General features: G+C 42.6%; 2 protein-coding genes across 2 annotated transcripts; one reads left to right on the top strand and one right to left on the bottom strand.

Annotated features, from left to right (window-relative positions):
- Positions 1–380: 380 nt before the first annotated feature.
- On the bottom strand, positions 381–3,217 carry ankrd9 (ankyrin repeat domain 9). Its single transcript, XM_044142744.1, has one exon. It carries the CDS (start codon positions 1,620–1,622, stop codon positions 606–608), a length of 1,017 nt encoding a protein of 338 aa, XP_043998679.1. The 5' UTR covers positions 1,623–3,217; the 3' UTR covers positions 381–605.
- A 4,318-nt stretch (positions 3,218–7,535) lies between these two features.
- On the top strand, positions 7,536–20,427 carry rcor1 (REST corepressor 1). Its single transcript, XM_044142743.1, has 13 exons — positions 7,536–8,134; positions 8,220–8,279; positions 11,100–11,180; positions 11,288–11,340; positions 13,641–13,802; positions 16,426–16,544; positions 16,631–16,706; positions 16,788–16,838; positions 18,053–18,199; positions 18,276–18,353; positions 18,460–18,517; positions 18,594–18,844; positions 19,754–20,427. The coding sequence occupies exons 1-13, from the start codon at positions 7,945–7,947 to the stop codon at positions 19,781–19,783; spliced, it is 1,356 nt and encodes a 451-aa protein (XP_043998678.1). The 5' UTR covers positions 7,536–7,944; the 3' UTR covers positions 19,784–20,427.
- Positions 20,428–20,649: the final 222 nt, after the last annotated feature.

The following is a 20,649-nucleotide window of genomic DNA, read 5'->3' as shown; positions in this document are numbered from 1 at the left end:
CCACTGATATTTGGAGAAGTGACAGTAGGTATTATTTAGGACTCCTGTTATTGGTATTATTTACACACACATATACACAAACTATTGTCAAATATAGAAAAGGCCATCTAGAAATAATTTTTCCTCCATCGCATTGCCCCTCCCCCAATGCCTCACATAGTGGTTACCTTACAGCTGGACTCCGTTTACTATTAGGTGACTTCTGTAGGTTTATTTAAAAGAATCACAATGAAGGGGAGGAACTGAATGCTTAGACTAGAACTTTCTTTTGGGTCATGTCATTTATCCAAAAGATCAAAATGTTTGTTTTTCAGCAAACATTTCTTGCAGTGCTGCCATCATTTGACTCCATGCTCAACCCAGAAACTTTGACAAGAAAAAAAAATTCAGGCATTTATTCAGCACCATTCAACTGCCAGATTACAACTAAACCAGCACATAAATAAAGCTTATGATCCATTAATCCAGCATAGATTCCACAAGCCCAATTTTTTTCACTATAATATGTCTATTTAGGGAATATTTACATGTTATTTACAGTATATTTAAACTGTCCAGTCGCAGCAGTCCTTCGGGGTTGTCTTCCACAACAGATGTCGTCACTGTCAGCTGTGCGGCTGCAGGAAGTCCGGCAGCGACGTGATGCGGTCTGATCCGGACTGGGCCAGACACCGGAGCGCCTGCAGCAGCAGGGGGGAGGGGGCCAGGCCGCAGAGCCAGCTGAACACCCTGTTCCCCAGCAGCCCCTGCCAGCGCTGCGGCTCTTCCCGCAGGCACGGCAGCAGCGGTGGCTTGGCCAGAAACAGCAGCAGGAAGTCGAGGCACCGCTGCGCCTGCTGCCGCTCCGGAACCACGCACGACACCAACCTCTGCAGCGCCACCTCGAGGCCGTCGGGCCGAGCGCCGTGGACCAGCAGCTGCAGCAGGCACTCGGGATGCGACAGCTCCACCGCCAGCTGCACCGCGGTCTTCCCCGCGTCCGCGGCGTGAAGGCAGCCGCCGCGGCCGTCCAGGTACTCCCTGCGCTTGGCCGGGCCGCCGCAGTCCTTCAGCGCCTCCATCACCATTCCGAGGACGGCCTCGCGGTTATAGCGCACCGCCACGCTCAGGTGCGGCGCGCCGCTGCCGGGGCAGCAGCAGAAGCTGCAGGCCGGGGCTCGGAGCGCGCCCACCGAGTACCTGTTGAGCAGGTAGCGCGCATAGTCCTGGTGGTCGTGCACTATAGCGTACAGCAGGGCTTCAGACGGCAGGAAGGCTCTCGGGCTTCCGTTGTCCCAGCAGAACACCTCCATGCTGCGCATCTCCTCCAGCAGCCAGACCGGGAGCTGCTCCCGCACCGCGCAGTAGAAGGAGAACGCCGTCCGCTCACACTCCCGCTGACACGGCGAGCAGGAGAGGCACTGCTCGGAGGAGGAGGGGGAGGAAGAGGACCGCAGCCACGGCATCACCGCGCACAGCAGCGGAGCAGCAGAGTCTGCTTCCGGCGGAAGAAAACAGGTCGCGTCTCCCTGAGAAGACCGGAGGAACAGCCGGTGTGTTTCTAGAGTCCAAACTTCTCGCTCATTCCCGCGCACTTTTATAGCCTGGAAACTATGCAGAGCTCCGCCTTCATGCAGCTCCATGTGCGCACTGCATGTTTGTAGTACAGTCTGGGACACGACAGGGGAGGAGGAGGATGAGGGGGGATCAAATGTCTCGCATAGAGAACATAGTGGACTTCTAACTACTGCAGGTTCTAATGAGGACGGCGGCTCAGTCACAGGATGTAAACACGTGTACTAATGTTTTTATTGACAAGAAATGATTTGGATTGTTAATATGTGATCCTGTCAGTGTGTTGGTGTGCGTGTGTGTGCGTGTGTGTGTGTGTGTGTGTGTGTGTGTGTGTGTGTGAACTTATCTGGGATCAGTGACCTTGTTGGGTGCAGCAGTCCTTCCACATTGAGCAAACCTCACTATTATATAACACTTGGCTGATGGTTCACAATCAGATGTGAAGGACGGAGCTCTGAGGCTGACACAAATCTCCTGGTTAACCTAACGGCCTCCGTTGTTATTGCACTCACAGATGATTGTCCATTTGTAATAACTCTTTGAAGGATTTTGAATCAATGAATCAATCATTTCCTTTGGGATCAATAAAGTATTTATTGAATTCTGTCTGAGTCCAGATCTGGGCTCAGCAGCGTTTTACATTTGAACACCTGATTCCACAAAATGTTTAAAGCTACAAAAACCTTCTGGACATTTTGAAATAGAAAGTTTGTTAGATTTTATACCTTAAATGTATACATGTGTTATACGAGAGACGCAACGTTTAGTTATTTGGTTCCGGTAAAATGTGAAATCAAATATTCATGATCATCAAGAACTTTAAGCATAAAGGTCAAGTTGCTGTGAGGAAACCAAATTCCCAGGCTATAGGAGACCTATTGGTTGGGGGTCATATGACCTGAACCAGTTCTTCAACAGGTTTGACCCCCAGGGCCTTGGCCCCTGACCCCTGGCTCCCTGTTGTTAGTCACATCAACTTTAACAATTTTTCTTCTCTAAACGTCACACCTTTCAGTTCTCAGCCATCATCCACCCCCTTCACTACAGAGGACTCCGTCAGCTCCTCCACCTCCATCTTGTCCCTTTCAACTCTTCAGGTGAGGAAGGGGCAGCGACAGACTGAGGTGTGAGTCGGTGCAGGTCCAGACGGACGGCGTCAGCTCCAGGCTTCAGAGGTTCAACCTGAGCCTGATGAGGGGCAAGGTACCACAACGATGGAAGACCTCCTGTTTGGTACTGGTACCAAAGATCAAACATCCAGAGGACCTGACGGCTGCAGGCTGGTCGCCATGACATCACATCTGATGGAGACCTGGAGAGGCCGATCCTCAACTTGAGGGATCCGCTGCAGTTCTCCTTCCAGCCTCCAGGTGGATGGCAGCGTTGTCTTCCTCCTGCACCGACCTCTGACCCGCCTGGAGACAGCTGAATTTTAAAGTTATGACTTGTTTATTAATGGATGCCACACAAACAGCTGAAAAAAAAGATGAAATAAAACTGAAGCAATAATATCTGCGACATAAAAAACCAAATACATCAGTCTTCGAATTGAATGTACCACGGCATGTTCAGTCCTGGATCAATAGTCTGTTTGTTTTTCTCTAAAGCAGAACTGGGTTTTCATCAGAGTATGAAAATAAGAACTGGAGAACCTCTAGAAACAGTAAACATGCAATAAAGCGAAGATATTAATCTATAATTCAGGCCAGTAGGAATGATTTCTAACAAAACGCAAATCTAATTTTGCTGTTCAGTTCATTTACATAGAGTTTAATAAAAAGACTCATTACTGTGACACTTCAGGTACAATTCATTCAAGTACAATTTCATATCCAGTCCTAAACTAATTGATACAACACAGTCTGATTTGATGAAAAGTTTTCACAGCGCTTCACTTTCCCCACAGTTTCTTTTTTATCTATTGCAGATTGTACTAAATTCATCTCTTTCCTCAAAGTTCTGCCACTTTCTGCTGCTGCAAAACGTCCTTACAGCTGAACATATGCAGCTGTTTTTTTCCTCAAACTTTTTATATTTGATTATATAAAAAGATTGACTATTTCTGAAGTTGAGCACATTCCTAATGCCTGCTAAATGCAGCAGTTTGTTTCTTCAGTCATGCGTTTACTGTCTGTTTACATCCATTTATTAGTCACACTCATAACGAAGGATGGATTTCTAAAAAGCAACACGTCAGGATGTATTGTTTTTCAATAATATAACCAAAGTCAGCGTTTTTTTAAATTCATATTCAAGATTGCCCACAAACAAGGAAGTAAATGATATAGAACAAATGCTGCAGGAACACATTTTACCTCCATCACTCCTACAGTCAATATATTTATTGACATATTAACAACAACTATAACGACAACTTTGAAGATGAAAAGGTTTTCCATGAGTGTGAACCTATTTCACCGTGGCAACGTTACAATGTGCAGCTGTAGCTACAGTGTGGCTTGTTTGGTTCTTCAGGAAAATAACCACAGCGTTTCCCTCTCTAACAGAGAATATCAGAAAAGGAAAAACCCTCTGCAGTGTTTGGTTTGATCTGTCCAGGTGTTTTGCATTTGTTCTTCTCTGACCAGCATAAAACCACAGTCTGGATTAATACGTGTTCACATGACAGTTCAGTTATCTGTCTGCACGGCCCAGCGATCAGAGGGAGCAGATCACAGAGCGTCCCGTTTCCCAGAGAAACGCATTAACCAACACCTGAGTTCAGCGCCAAAGGAGAGGGCCGGAACCCGGGGGCCCAGGGTCGCGAGGACATGAGGCTCAGCTAAAAAGGAATGCATGACAGGCAGAAATGAAGCAATTCATAATTCTAAGATAAGGCAACACAAAACAAAAATGATTTAGTGGACATCAAAGGAAAGACAGAAAGTCCCAAACATTTACTGGCCAAGACTGTGAGCACAAACAAGGAGCAGGCTGTGGTTCCGAGTGATCACCGCATGCAGACACACAGTGTAAATATGTTCAACTATAGCAGAAAGAAGATGAGGATGATAGAACAAAAATGTACATGTATTTGCAGCTAATTGTTCTTTTCTTTTCTATTAAGAAAGAGAAAAGGAAGGCAGGTTGTGACAGAGCTCTATGTTTCTGTTGTTCCCTGTGTTCAGCGTCAGCCTGGGGGAACAAGCTGTCTCTTTAGCAGCTGCTTTCTGTACTGCAGAGACGACCTGGAGGTAAAAGTCCACACCGTTTGTGTCCAGGATGTGTGTGGTCTGCAGACTTTGCTAGCTGCTCCTTTCCTGAACCCAGACCCGTACAAGTCCTGGAGAGAGGGAACTGCCTGTCCTCTTTGCAGAACTGATTGTTCATAAAAGGATCGCATAACAGAAACAGATGTTAACGGAATAAAACAATCACATGTCTTTGTATGTCACCTTCCTAAAAATATTGGCCAAAGGCGATTTTGTCCAAAAAATAAAAATAAAAAAATCACTTTTGGCAGAAGTTGATGCTCTACTTTATGCTCTACATGTCAAACCTCTGACTGATAAACTTAACTAAACCTTTCAAAAACAATGGTAACTCATAGTTTATTAACAAATTAGACAGCTGTTTAACGGGCCAAACCTCTCCAAACTTTAGCAGGACAAAGAAAGAAAGAGAAAAACCAAATGAAGTTTTTGAAGTGGTCTAGTCAAAGTCCATCCATCCATCCATTTTCTATATACCCTTGTCCCTAATGGGGTCAAGAGGGTTGCTGGAGTTTATCTCCAACTATGTTCCGAGCGAGAGGTGGGGTTCACCCTGGACAGGTCGCCAGTCTGTCGCAGGGCAACACAGAGACAGACAGGACACACAACCATTCACACACACACTCACACCTAGGGAGAATTTAGAGAAACCAATTAACCTGACAGTCATGTTTTTGGACTGTGGGAGGAAGCCGGAGAACCCAGAGAGAACCCACCATGCACAGGGAGAACATGCAAACTCCATGTAGAAAGACCCCGGGCCGGGAATTGAACCCAGGACCTTCTTGCTGCAAGGCAGCAGCTCTACCAATTGCACCACTGTGCAGCCCGGTCTAGTCAAAGTCTGGACCTAAATCAATCAATCAATCAAACTTTATTTGTATAGCACATTTCAGCAGCAAGGCATTTCAAAGTGCTTTACATCAAATCAAACACAAAATACAATGCAACATAGAATCAACAATAAAAACACAACATCAATAAATTTGCAATTGATTACGTTTCGAATACAACTCTAAACAAGTGGGTTTTTAGTTGAGATTTAAAGGAAGTCAGTGTTTCAGCTGTTTTACAGTTTTCTGGAAGTTTGTTCCAGATTTTTGGTGCATAGATGCTAAATGCCGCTTCTCCTCGTTTGGTTCTGGTTCTGGGGATGCAGAGCAGAACCAGAACCAGAAGAACTGAGAGGTCTAGCAGCATTCTAGATCAGCTGCAGCTGTTTGATTGATTTGTTGGACAGACCTGTGAAGACGCCAATAATCAATGTGGCTGAAGATAAACGCATGGATGAATTTCTCTAGATCTGGCTGAGACATTAGTCCTTTAATCCTGGAAATGTTCTTCAGGTGATAGAAGGCCGACTTTGTAACTGTCTTTACGTGACTCTGAAGGTTCAGGTCAGAGTCCATCACTACTCCCAGGTTTCGGGCCTGATCACTGGTTTTTAGTTGTAATAACTGAAGCTGTGCACTGACTCTAGATCGTTCCTCTTTAGGTCCAAAAATAATAACTTCAGTTTTGTTTTTGTTCAGCTGGAGGATGTTTTGGCACATCCACACATTTATCTGTTCTAAGCATCTGTTCAGTGATTGGATGGGTTCTGAGTCTCCTGGTGACATCGTAATGTAGAGCTGTGTGTCATCTGCATAGTTATGGTAGCTAATATTATTTCCTGTTATAACCTGAGCTAGTGGGAGCATATAGATATTGAATAAGAGGGGTCCTAGGATTGAACCTTGGGGTACCCCACATGTGACCTTTGACCTCTTTGATGAGAAGTTTCCAATTGAAACAAAGAAATCCCTGTTCTTTATGTACGATTCAAACCAGTTAAGCACTGGACCGGAGAGTCCGACCCAACTCTCCAGTCGATTCAGTAATATGTCATGGTCAACAGTGTCAAAAGCTGCACTGAGGTCCAACAGAACCAGCACTGTGGTTCTCCCACAGTCCGTATTTATATGGATGTCATTGAACACTTTTACGAGGGCAGTTTCTGTGCTGTGGTGAGACCGGAAACCAGATTGGAAGGAGTCAAAGCGGTTGGTTATCGTTAGGAAGCTATTTAACTGTTTACACACAACTTTTTCAATAACTTTGCTGATGAATGGGAGGTTGGAGATCGGCCTGTAATTCTGCAGTAGTGATTTGTCTAGATTGTTCTTTTTTATCAGTGGTTGGATTACTGCCGTTTTCAAAGCCTGGGGGAAAACGCCTGATGAGAGCGATGAGTTTACTATTTCATATTTACTAAATCATATTTGTCTGACGTGATATTGCAGGAACCTCTATGAAGAGTGGTTCAGTTATCTGTGGAGCCTAAGGAGACGATGGTGCAAAGAAGGATTTGACAGAAAAATCAAAAAAATGAGGAAAAAACCCCTGAGCATCTTCAGTCAGAGGCTTCTTCAACCCGGTGTTAGACAGACCTCTACAGGTGATCTCTCCTGCCAACGGCCATGACCATCTACAATGACTCTACAATGACTCTTTGGCGTCTTTGAATTAATAAGAGTTGCAACATTTAATTTCCCTTTGGGATTAACAAAGTGCTTTTGAATTTGAAATAAAAAACAAAGTCGAAATAAAATGAAAATGCGTCTGAATTTGTTGTAATTTAGGTTCTAAAACTCAGACCCCAAACTGCTTGAATAACATAATAGTGATATAATTTAATTTTTTAAGTATTTCATTAAAACTCAAACATTTCCAAGTTAAACCCCGAATAATCTCATGGCCTATCAGCTCCTCTGATTGAATGTTGTTTTATTTTTATTTATTTTTTTGTTGCTTGGAACTGTATTAATATGTGTATTTTGATTCTTTTCTGAACAAAGTGATGTAGTGTGTGAGAGCTGCAGGCTCTGTAGAAGCACTGTTGAGGACGACCTGTGATGGCAGCAGAGATCCCACTCAGATTCTCCTCTCAGATCGATCAGCCTCACATGCTCCGCTCTCCTGGATCACTTTCTGGACCTGGCTCTCGGTAGTTGTTGCTGCTGGTATCTGGCCCGCTCTCCGCCTGTCCGCCTGCTTGTATGTGATCGTTCGTGGTCTCGGTTATCGGTCCCCGAACTTTTAGGACTCCTCCGACTTTCAGACAGCCCACTAGGCTGCTTTGGTTCAGGCAGGAAAGCTAACAGGCTAAGTGCTAGCCTGAACCGGCTCAGTCCTCCTGATGCCGACGATGCTGGAGAGGAACTCGGAGGCTCCGGTGAAGAAGAGGGGCCGAGCCCCGGCCAGCAGCGGCAGCGGCTACCCCGGAGGAGCGGCGAACAACGGCAGGAAGAACTTGTCCGGTAATGAGACCAGCACCATCAGCTGCTGGGAAGAAGGAAGTTCAGGCTCCAGCAGCGACGAGGACCATGGTGGGTAGCCACGGTCACATTACAACTACTATGTTCGGCTTCTCCTTCCAGCTGCCTAAGTTCTGATGTGTGTTTGTGCGCTCAGGTGGAGGAGGGATGCGCGTCGGACCGCAGTACCAGGCCGTGGTTCCGGACTTTGACCCCGGTAAGAATTAGAACGTAGCTTATAATAGACCAGAGGCGGCGTGGTAGCCTCGAACAATCGGTGAGCGAAACTGCATCCTCTATTCCTGTCATACTGGTTCCAGATGAAGGTGCTCTGGTTCCGAACAAGTCGTCTCTGTCTGCAGCTGTTCAAAATGATTGTAAATGTGTTGGAAGACGGAGAACAGACTTCCAGGGGCGGTCCACGGCTGTGTGAGGCCCTACACAGAATTTGATTTGGGAACTTTCCAGAGCTATTGTTGCTTACCGCAGCTTAGCTAACATCTAGTTTATGATATCTGTGGTTAAGTGTTTGTGTAGTATACATGTAATAACATAAAAAAAGAATGCATAAACGATAAAAAATGTTATTAAACTAGCAAATATATTCCCTTAATTAACTGCACTATTGAGTATGTATTGCTTAGAATCTCATACGTTCTATGCCTACTGATAGAAGGCTATTAGTAGAAGCCTTCTATTGATAGAATGTGGTTCTATCTATTGATAGAATCACATTAACACGTTTCAGTGTTTAAAACTTAAGATACTTTTTGTTGTTTCTGAACAAACTCTCTTGTGACCTTTTATAGCTGTTATCATACAGAATGCACCTTTTTTGTAATAATTAGTACTGTGGCTATTCTTACATTTGCACATGTAATGCGCAAGATCAGATCAGAACTTGGGGAAAAAACATTTCCTTACCAAACTCCATCAAAGTGGAACACCCAACAGCAGGATCTGAAACTATCTATTTAACCTATTTAACTAAGTCAAATTTGTTAATTGCTGCGTTTTTCATTTATTTATTTTTTGTTTTGTTTAATCAAAACAGGTCTCTCTGGTAAATGAGATCTTGGATCTCAATGAGAAAACCTGTATAAATGTAGGTAACATAAAAACAAGATGAAGTTCCAATTCCTCCATCCATTTCTCAGTCAACCCCACTGTCGCTTGGCAACAAGATACTTGAACTCCTTTGCTTGAGGCACAGACTGGACGAGGTCAAACCCAGTCCCAGCTCTCCCTGCTACATTGAAGAGGCGCTTCACCCACAGCAGCTACAGACTCCTGGTCTTGAACACCTAGAGGGAATTCAGTTGGTCTCCTGAGTTCCTAAACTCTGCTCCCATCACGGAGATATCGGTGACGGAATGAGAAGATCCTCAATCTGCTGCTTCCAACGTCCAACCATTCAGTTCACTTCAGTTCGGGCTTCTGTGGCGTGTTTAATAAACCTTCAATACATGCAGCACAGAGAAAGCCAAACAAGAATGAAATAAGGAATATAAAGTTGTGTTAATCTACTTATTAGCTTAAGTAAAGGAGTAGAGGGTTTAATCTGCAATCAGAATTAAAATAATATGTCAGGTTTATGTCAGGCTCAGGCCTATAATTAGAGGTAATTAGCTTGGTATCGGCTCAGACCGGGTCAGGCTGGATTTTTACAAGTCTAATCTAAACTCTACTACATATCGATTTGAACCAGGGATGGTTGTCCTTGCAGTGTCGTCAAGAACGTTTCTACATCTTCCACGAGGCCAACCAAAAATCCTTCTCCATAACTTCTCTGACTGACTTCTATTCCTGAGTTTTTTGTTTGTGCAATCAGAACAGCTGTAGATGTTCTGACCGTCTGGTAGCTGTCTGCTGTCTTGGAGTGTCCAAGAACATCGAAGCCCCAAAGGCCTCCTTCCTCTCCTAGGTTTCAGTCACTGCTGCTGTCACCAAAGGAACGCTCTTGTTGCCACTCACCAGGAACAGCTCCTGGAAGGCTGTGGCGACACGGTCCTGTCAGAAACCCTGTAATTGCTTGTCATATTAAGCAATTACAACATAACAGCACGGAGAACGCTAGAACATTCCCCCTCCACCCAGCTGTACTGTCTCTGTGTTTAGTGGGCATATTTGTCAGGTGGGGGAACTCTTGTAATGGTCAGATTTTCAACACTAGATGTAGAGAGTGAGCATCTTTTTCAGGCAACAGATGGGTGGACCAGGCGTGTTTTACCTCCATCCATGCTGAGTCACGGATAAATGGAAATGCCCGCAATCAGAGCAATGCGCTCTCTCGATGAGGAAATGCACTACTTTGATTGTTTGGTACACTCCTCAAGGTTTTCAGCAGGAGCCTGTCACAGCCAACATGGCCCTTTTGGATGAAATCTCTACATCCCCATGTGGGACATGAGAGGAGTTCTCCTGGAAGAGTGACAAGATCTCACAAACACATTCCGGCACCAGACCCTACCAGTCCACCTTCACCTTGTTTGGGTTCCCCAGATTTGTCTGGCAGCTGCCTCCACCACCGAATCAAGCTCACTACCAAACTTTCAACAGTAACAAAAACTTCTGATTAGAATCTGAGAGGCTTTTCTTCCAAGTTTCATCCCACTAGGATTCATCATCGCCCACATGGGCATTGAGGTCCAGAATACCATCCGGGGAGACCAGGAAGTGTTCTGTTTGGTACATAAGCACAGATAATAGTCGGAGTCTTGCCTCCATAAAGAGCTCTTTCATTTACAGGGAGATCTCCGATACTGAGCCCATGAAAAAAAGTGTGCAGATACATCAAGCGGTTGTGGCAGTGGGCCTGATTTGTGCCATTTCTGAATTGAGGCTGCACAAGCCAATTCTGAGGCTCACAAATGAGTTTATAAATTACAAACACATTCTTTCAACGGTTATTACAGGAACGGTCCTATTTCACTTGCTCTTAATCATCCACAGAGGAGATCTTGGTTGTTATGGATACAATAAATGCCTATATATATATATAAATGGTTTCTCTACAGTCCTGTATCTCTGTTCCCAGATGTCGCCAAAGCAGCTCACCTCAGAGACAACCTGGGGATGCTGGTTTGGATCCCCAGCAGCTGCCTGAACCAGACTCAGAGTAAGAGACGGACAATGGCTTCTTATCGCGTCAGCTCAGCACATTTAATCGCCTCACCAGGGGCTTCAGCGTCATGCTGTCTAGACTAACGTTGTGTTGTGTTGCAGTGGACGAGTACATTGCCATCGCCAAAGAGAAACACGGCTACAACATGGAACAGGTGAATGTTTATTACAGTTTTCTTGGTCCGACCAGGAGGAGTTCTAGAGGATTGTTATTAAATGTTGCTCCGAAACAGATGGTGGGAATTTCTTCATTTTCTCCGAGTGGACCGTTATAGAGAGACCATTCAACAATGGTCTTTTTGAAAAGTCTCATAGACTGTTCAGTGTCTTTCAGTGGATTCCCATTGGCTGAAGGTTTTCACCAGTTTGGTAGAAGTTGGGTATGGTGCATTCACTGCTCTGTCACCTCCCAGGGCTGATCAAGTTAAAAATGTACTGATTCTACCCACCACTGATTCTTGAGTTCATCTGTAGTTTCCTTGTAAACTTGGCTTTAGTTAGTCTGACACATTAATGATGATTTTCATTCTGTTCTGTTGGTTACCGACAGGCATTCTTTGGGTGACCTTTCACCTCACAGACCAAAACAACTGTTCAACATGCAATAATCTAAATATGCCTCAGAAGTCTTTTTTTATTGACTTTGTTTAGAATCATATGTCAACATGCACTTTTAATTGGACCACCTGGTTAATTCACCACTTGGCCATTTTGTTCCCTAATGTTCCCTTTTTACATACTTATATTTTTCATTTTAGTTTAATGTTTTTCATGAATTATGGAGATAAATTGTTATAAAATCATTAAATCTCAGGGGAAATTAACTTAGCTGATTATTATTTCCATAAATATAGGTTCTGTTTGATGGATTATGACCCCAGATTACACTCCAACAATTCGATCACGATAAATGACCACAATCTGGTAATTATTATTTATTAGAGTCATATTACCTAATTTTCTTACAGTAGGATATACACTGAACAACAATATAAACTCCCCATGTCAAATATAGGAGATTTATGAACATTTTGGTTACTCAATATATAGAGAAACTCAGTAATTACTGATCTTCATATCAGCATTGATAACATTGTGGTATGGCCATTTGTAGTGGACCAACAGTCCTTTGAACATAATAGGGGTCAGGTTGAGGTATTTTATTTTGACTGAAGTTGGCTTCTCATATGTTTACGAGTAGCGAACTTCTCAGACTGTCCATAACACCTCAGACGGTTACAGTTTGTTTCCAACAGTGTCAGTCTGTTGGAAACAAACTCTTAAATGGCCCATGGTTCGATAATGGACATTGAGCCGTGCAGCTACTGCTCTGGTGGACATCCCTACTTCCAACATGCCAATGGCACGCTCCCGCAAATCTTGCAACATCTGAGGCACTATAACCTGTGACAAAATTTGACATTTTGGGGTGGCCTGTTATTGTCCCCAGTCCAAGGATTGTCCAGCTGTTGCTCATTTTGTCTGATCACACCCTGGACATGTCCCACCCCTGCACTGAATAAAAACACAACTCACTGAGTATTCCTCACTGACAGCAAGTTGGATCAAAAATTCTTCACAAATCAAGAGAAATATTACTTTTGTACAATAAAATGCTCATTTGCAGTTGTTAACTCCACATGGCAACAATATTTGACATGGGCCGTTTATATTTTTGTTCAGGATAGAAGTGACATTGAACTGTTGGGTGTGAAATGTTTCCCTGGCTGGTACAAACTGAATCGGGGTTGGTACAACATGTCCCCCTTGTGGGTACAGACTGACCAATTTCAGTACGGCAGGTTGAGTTGGTACAAAATGTCCCTCTGGTTGGGTAGAAACTGAGGCAGGGTGGAAAAATATGTCTTGGGAGGAGAGGGCTGCATGGTAACAAGCAATAAATCATTTAATCGCATAATAAATTCAAACAATCTCAATCATTTCCATTTGCATGATTTATTTGTTTACTTGTTGTTGTCTTCTTTTTTTCCCCTCTCTCTTTCTGCCAAAAACGGGATAACAAAAGCCTTCAGTCTGGGTCACTGGTCCCAGCCAGCTGTTTGTTTGAAGGACAGAGACTTCAGGATTCATTTTATTTGTTGTTTTATTTATTTTTGGGGGGGATATTTAAAATGTTGTCCAGTTCCAGGTTCAGATGTTTAATAGAAACTAAAGTTTATTGATCTTTGAGAATGTGTTCTTGTTCTATTACTTGACAAGGGTCTCAAAACAACAATATTGCCATTTATCGGAATAATGTCAAAATCTGTTGTTGTGACAGGGCTAGGCTGGATTCCATAAGTCAGATATGAAGGTACAAAATAACACAGGCATTGAAATGACCAAAACCTCTTACAAAATCATTTCATACTTTATCTAAATACTTTAGACTGAAATATGTAAGACGTGTTTTGTTGCGCCTGACCCGGCCTCCTCTCCCCTCGACCCGCTCCAGGCTCTGGGGATGCTCTTCTGGCACAAGCACAACATCGAAAAGTCTCTGGCCGACCTGCCCAACTTCACTCCGTTTCCTGATGAGTGGACGGTGGAGGACAAGGTCTTGTTCGAGCAGGCCTTCAGCTTCCATGGGAAGAGCTTTCACCGCATCCAGCAGATGGTACTAGAACAACATCTTTCTATTTGATTCATTATTAGACATAAGTATAATGTAACCCTCTTTCTATTTGTTAGGATTTAATTTGTATGTCTTTTTAACAAAGGAATTGCCTTGTTCATAGATAAATGGAACCTCAGATAAACCCTTAAGTAGCAAGTAAATAGCAGTTTACTCTTGCTGTTTCCATAGTAATAAGAGAATGACCTGGACCAAGTGATGATCAGGAAATGTGAAAAGAAAAGTCAATCATAACCCTTGTGGAGATTTGATCCTCTTTCAAATTTAGGTATTCTAATTTTTAAAAACGTCCATATTTTGATACTCATTAACTGTATTCATCAATGTTTTGGGGGGGAAGTTCAATTCAGTTTCTGTAGCCAGACCTCAGGATGACTGTCTCACCTGTTTCAATCAAGAAAACACTTAAATAGAACCGGCCTGGTAGTGAAGGTAGACTTCACACTGCAATGCAAGAAAATTCAGGAACAAATAAGAGAAACACAAATGAAGATCTGTGTGTCTGGAAAAGGAGAAAAAAATGTTACAGAGCTATTTCTAAAGTTCTGGAACCCCAGAGAACTACAGTGAGAATCATTATTCACCAACAGTAGTGACCTCTCCAAGAGGTCACCAAACGACCCACAACAAAGTCCAAAGAACTGCAGGCTTCACTTGTCTCAGTTAAGATCAAAGTTCCACCTTAAGAAAGAGAAACTGGACGTAAATGACTCAGACAACCACTGCTGAGCTTGTCTCAGTTTTGTTAGAAGACATCTTGATGAGTATCAAGATGTTTTTGGATCTAGAGTAAAACAATCAGAGGATTGCAGAAAAGGAACCAACAGTAAGACATGGTGGTGGCAGAGTGGTGGTCTGGAGGAGCGTCTGTGGTCCGTTTTTCCCTTCACTTTCTGCTCTTCTTGTCTGTCTGCTGCTGAAAAAAGGCCACTAATGCCACAAAGACATAGAAAAACCAAACCAGACGGTTCATTCTCAATGACGTTCCAGTGTGGCTGAAACACATGAATTCTGCAAATATGAGTTGGTAGAAAGTTCCTCCACGGTGCTGTTAAACACTCACTGCCGGTAATTACAAGCAGTAGATTGTAATTGTTGCTGCTAAGGGTGGAACAGAACAGTTCCTCATTTTCGTCCAGTAATCTGAGCTTGTGGGAAAACTATGTCCAAAAACAGGCCTCCGTCTCCATAGAAACACCCTGTAGCTTCTCCTGGGGATTCCCAGGCTAAAAGGAATAAATATGGATATTTAATTCTCAACTAACTGAACGAGTAAAGGATTATGTATCAACAAAAAGAAACGACATTAACATTATTTTGGAAATGGTCATTTAAGATGGTTTCTGCTTAGGAAATAAATTTACATGCTGCAAATACATGTAGACATTGTTCTTCAGTCCTTGTATTATTCCTCTAAAGCACACGTGTCAAACTCAAGGCCCCGGGGTCCCAATCCGGGCCGCCGGTGCTCTTCATGTTCAATACTACAGAGGGACGCGTAAATAGAAGTTTCAAGATACCAGTCGAGTGTTTAAATATTATTTTATGAGTCAAATCAAATCAGTTTCTGTCCTGCGGTATCGAATCAGTCAGTCGCTCCAGTTTTTTGTGATTTTATGCAAAACTAAACAAATCCAAAGACTCTTCCATGCTGCTATTACTAAGAACTTTTTTATGAAGTGTTTTCAAACAAAGTTCTGAACAGTTACAATGAAAAGAAAAGCAGAGCAGATTAATACAGTTTAAAATGCAGAATTTGACTGCAAAAAATGGTTAAAAACATTGGAGCTAGGTGATGCTAACCTCCACCTGAAGGTGGCAGTATAACTTAATTCTGCTGCCTCAGTCTTACTTGATGTCCAGTTTTCGGTGATTGATGTGGCAAGTAACATAATTTTTAAAATAGCACCACAAAGTCGTGGATTTATACTGCTTAAAATGTGAAAAGATTTTAGCAATAAAATTCTTAAGAAGCACTCATTAAATACATAAAGTTATTTATTAAGATATTGACAGTTTGTTAATGGGCTTTGTCAATACATCAAGTAGCAACTGGCCCTTTCAGAACATTGATGATTTTGATGTGGCCCAAAATGAAAGTGGGTTTGACACCGCCGCTCTAAAGTTGACATTTTTGCTCTTTTTGTTGTTACGCTGCTTTAAAAGCAAAGTGACAAAGTGTTTGTGCTGTGATTCTGATTCTTCTGAGGCTGTTTTTGGATGTCTCTAAAGAATCTGACATCAGCTGTATGGGAAATGGTCTGCAAATGAAGGGAAGTGAAGCTAGGTACCAGTTTTTAGAAACGGCAATTGACGTGGTTTTGAGTTGTGCTTAACGGTTTTTTCCTTTGCTGTGGAGCACAGCAGGAAATTGATAATACCTAAATTTCCAAGTTTGACTGAGTTAACGGAATTATTCTACCGCAGCAGCGTGGCTATGGACGACATGTAAAGGAATTGTCTTTTTGCCCTCTAGAGTTGTTCGCACGGGCGAAATTTCCTTAACACGCAAGTGGTCTACATTAGTATATTTGATTATGATTAAGTCAGCACCTCACCGCACGTCACTGCTCTCATTGATCCACGAGTGACTGTGTTTTTGTAGCTACCTGATAAGTCCATGGCCAGTCTGGTGCGTTTTTACTACTCCTGGAAGAAAAGTCGCAGTAAAACCAGCATGATGGACCGACAGACCCGGAAGCAGAAGCGGGAGCAAGGCGACAGGTGAGGAGGAGTCAGCACAGGCAACACGGCCGCCCCGCCTTCTGGCAGCGCTGAACCTGGGTGATAACCAGCTCTGTTTTGCGCAGTGATGAAGAGGTGGAGAATGGAAACGAAAATCCTTTCAGCGACTTGGAGATGGACCTGAATAAAGACAAGAAGGAGGTAAGACACAGTTCGTGTTAACTGACTGCTGGTTAACCGGCTGCTGGTTAACCTGTTGCTAACTGACTCCGCTTGTTGCAGCCGAGTTCTGGATCCGAGAAGCCCGAGGTGAAACCACCGCCTGGTCTAAAGGTAAGAACACTTCACGACACTGAAGGCCCCCCAAAATCTGTTTTTATCTCGTTTGTCTTTTTATATTTTTCATAATAATTTTGTTGTAGTTTCCTTATTTTGTATTTATTCTAAGTATTGACTGTATCTTTTTGTATGTTTTGACTAAATGTGTGTAGATAAGTTATTTTAATCCTTGTTTAAACCTTTATTAGCTAGATGAATTGAACTGTTCAGGGACAACAGATGAGAATTTCTCTTTCATTTCTCTTTAGAAACTTTTTTTTCTGGTCTTCTTGCTCAGATCATTTATTAATTATTTATTTCAGGTGATTGTGGTGTCACAACCATGTGTATGAGAAACCAGTTGCTATGGCTGCGTATTTTTTTCAGAGTGAGGACAAAATGTTTATGGAGTTGGCATTTTAAGCTCAGTTTATATTCTTTATCATATTAGCTATGAGTATCGTTAGCATCACAGAGAAAGCTGATAATCATGAACTCGTTGCTCCCTGGTATCTGCTGGGAGTCAGATTAACTCCTTTGGCAAAATGACCATTGCAAAATTCATCAACATGAAAATGTTCTTGTTCTAACAAGATTTTTAAAATTTTTAAAGTAAAATTATTTCTCCTTTAAAACTTTAAAAATATATTCCCTTTTAAATTAGAAAGGTCATAACAGCAAAACAGCAACACCTCTTAGGATTTTTAACGTTGTCTGGAAGAAACGGGGTGAAAAGAATGAGAGTCATCATGACCCCATCGATTCCTTTTGAACAAGTCACAATCTGCCAGAGGAGTTTGTTTTTACATCCTGATTTAACCAGAAAGTTTCTCATTTCGCATGTTTTGCATCTCATCACAACGTGTCGCTGCTCCTGAATTTATCTCCAAGTTTTGGCATTGAAGTGAATAAAAATCATGCAGTAACAACTTCCACACTGAAGAACGTTGATGAGCGGCTGGGGACTTTTTAAAGCTGTCAGTCATTCAAAAATCGTTTGCCAGCTGATTTATTTTTTTATTTTTTCACTTGCTGTTTTAATTCTGGGTTCTGGTTCAGTTGCTCATAAACTCCAGGTCACCTGTGAGGGGAGTTTTAATAAAAATGGGGCCAACTCCTTTAATGGCCTTTTCAGTAGTGTGTGTCGGCTGATTGTTGGCATATTAGCTCAGGTGTGTTGCTGCGGCTGCCTGCAGTCTGATGTTGACAGCGTCTCTATGTGTGAGCAGACAGGAGGGAAGATGTCCCAGAGGATGAAGAAACGTCCTCCCAGAGGAATGTTCCTCAGCCAGCAGGACGTGGTGTCTCTGTCCTCTTCCACTCCTCAGGGACTCACCAGACAGCTGGACAGTCAGCTGGTGTCCATAAAGAGACAGGTCTGCTGTGTTCCGGCTCTGTTCAAACGGCTTCGCTCGGTTTGTCTCTGTGCATCGTCTCTTTTCTGTCCCGTAGATTCAGACCATCAAGCAGGCAAACAGCGCTCTGAAGGAGAAACTCAGCTCAGGAGTGGAGGAGTTCAGGCAACCTGAGGTAACCATAGCAACAGTAGTACAAATGGTTGAGTTTTGAATTGTTTCTTTAGCAAACACTTAGCGTCGCTGCTGGATACGTTGGTGAGCCGCTGCTTTTGTTTCAGGCAAATCAGAAGTTCAATAATCGCTGGACCACGGAGGAGCAGCTTCTGGCCGTCCAAGGTAACCAGCCAATCAGCTGGTAGCTTTCAGCCGCTTAATTAACCACGCTAATCAACGCCCGAATGCCTCCGTTCAGCTATCAGGAAGTACGGCCGCGATTACCAGGCCATTTCAGACGTGATCGGCAACAAGTCCGTGGTGCAGGTGAAGAACTTTCTGGTGAACTACCGGCGAAGGTTTAACCTGGACGAGGTCCTGCAGGAGTGGGAGGCGGAGCATGAGATGGAGGGTGGAGACGTGAAAGCAGAGGAGGAGAAAATGATGGAGGACAACGCGGCAGCGTGCGCAGCTGAAGATGAAGAGGCTGCTGGCAAGCAGAAGAAGGAGGTGAGATCTTAAACCTGGTGCAGGTCCCAGATGTTCCCAGCTGCTCCTTGGGGCCCCTGGGGCCTCTACAAGTAGAGGGCCAGGGGCCAGAGGGCCATGCCCCCCAAAAACACCATGAGATTCTCAACTTAACCCTAAAATGTTTCACCACTAAAAAAACTTTTTCAATAAAAGCTTGCAATAGGGCTGGACAATAAATCAATAACAATAAGTATCATGATAGACATATGATCAATATCAGTAGATAATACAGCTGCACAGCATTCTGGGAGATGTAGGCAGAGGAAAAGCTTTAGTTATTTAACCTCTCAGTGATTGAGAGATTAAATAAAAAAGGTGAGTGACATCAACTGACTCACTCACTCTTTAGTTACCTAGCAACAAGCTGTAGTTTGAAGTTTCACCACTGTGCCTCACAAATGCTTGAGGACAAAAAGCAATGAGAGGAAACTGGCTAAAACAGGAAATACTGCCACCAGTTTGGCAGTATTTCAAATATTTAAAGCAAAAATCAAGTCAGTAATTATCAATATTGAAAATTATCTATGGACTGATATGACACGCTTATATCGTGATAAGTTTTTCAGCCCTACCTATGTTCAAAAAGCAACAGAAAAATGTTAAAGGATTCGTAGAGGAGCCATGTTGTTATGAATACCTGAAGGCGGAGTTTCAGAAAGAGCAGGAACTTCTTAAAGAGACAGAGACCCAACTGCAAGGAGTTAAATTACAAAGTCAAATTTCTTAGAAGTCATACTTGATATACATATAATTTTTGTAACAACTGATGGTAACATAGTTACATGATTGTCTGTAAAACACATATCACTGCCCCTTTGAGGCGTTAAACATCACTGAGACTGATCCTGTTTGGCAGCCTGTTGTTGATGAGAGGCTTTTATTTTGCAGGACTCGTCTGTTCCGATGGACTCGGAGTGACCTCTAACTTCCCGAGAAACCAGCCTGACACCTGACCCCCAGCCTCCTGGAGGATTGCTTTCTTTAGTTGTCTCTTTATTATTTTGGCCCTCTGCTTCTGTTTGCGTCTGTCACAAAGTCATCCCCATCCTCTATGGACCAATTCATACTTCAGCCATCAATTACAGTCGGAGGACTTTTTTTTTTTTTTGTCACATGACATTTTGAATTGTTTGTATGTTTTGTGTTTTGGGATCTGAGGTGCAGGAAGAATTGGATGAAGGTTGGGTTGCGTGGGGCTTGTCATGTCCTGATTAGCTTATTGCATTTTTTAAAGATTTTTTAGAGGAAAAAAAAATCCAATAAAACCAAAGTTTATTAAGAAAATTGTGTGAATTCTATTTCACAGTTTATTTTTCCTTTTGGGATTAAAAGTTTAGTTTCCATAGTTACATATTTAATATGTCGTCATGAACTGTTTTGTTTTATTATTTCATTTTATCAATATTTTGTTCCAAGTGACTAGGAACTGAGTTTATTTTTGTTGCACCATTCTCAGGAAAGTAGGATTCTTAACGAATGTGTGTGATAATTTCTTTTTCTTTCGTGTTTGTTTTTATGAATTTGCATCATAAAAATTCACAAATAAACATTTTCTGATTTCAGCTATGTGTTTTGTGTGTTGTTGTTTTTTTTAAACTGCTTTTTAATTGTATCTAATCCAAATGTTGGTAGTCACACTGAGGTCACTGGAAATGTGCAATTAATCGTTTGTTCAGTCGAAAATTTTTAGCGTTTTAAATTAAAATGATAAAAAGTTTCATAGTATGCTGATAAATAAAATCTTAGTTTTTCAAAACTTAGAAAATAAGTTTAATTTTAGAATG

This window comes from Gambusia affinis, linkage group LG16, assembly GCF_019740435.1.
Source record: "Gambusia affinis linkage group LG16, SWU_Gaff_1.0, whole genome shotgun sequence".
Lineage (NCBI taxonomy): Eukaryota > Metazoa > Chordata > Actinopteri > Cyprinodontiformes > Poeciliidae > Gambusia > Gambusia affinis.
The sequence above is the reverse complement of the archived record's forward strand: the minus strand, read 5'-3'. Positions and strand labels throughout refer to the sequence as shown.

Bases quoted from the DNA above. Each gene is read 5' to 3' on its own strand.
- rcor1 (XM_044142743.1), top strand. From the start codon at position 7,945: ATGCCGACGATGCTGGAGAGGAACTCGGAGGCTCCGGTGAAGAAGAGG. The intron at 18,200-18,275 runs GTCTGCTGTGTT...TCTGTCCCGTAG, and splicing joins TGGTGTCCATAAAGAGACAG to ATTCAGACCATCAAGCAGGC. The intron at 18,518-18,593 runs GTAACCAGCCAA...GCCTCCGTTCAG, and splicing joins GCAGCTTCTGGCCGTCCAAG to CTATCAGGAAGTACGGCCGC.
- ankrd9 (XM_044142744.1), bottom strand. From the start codon at position 1,622: ATGGAGCTGCATGAAGGCGGAGCTCTGCATAGTTTCCAGGCTATAAAA.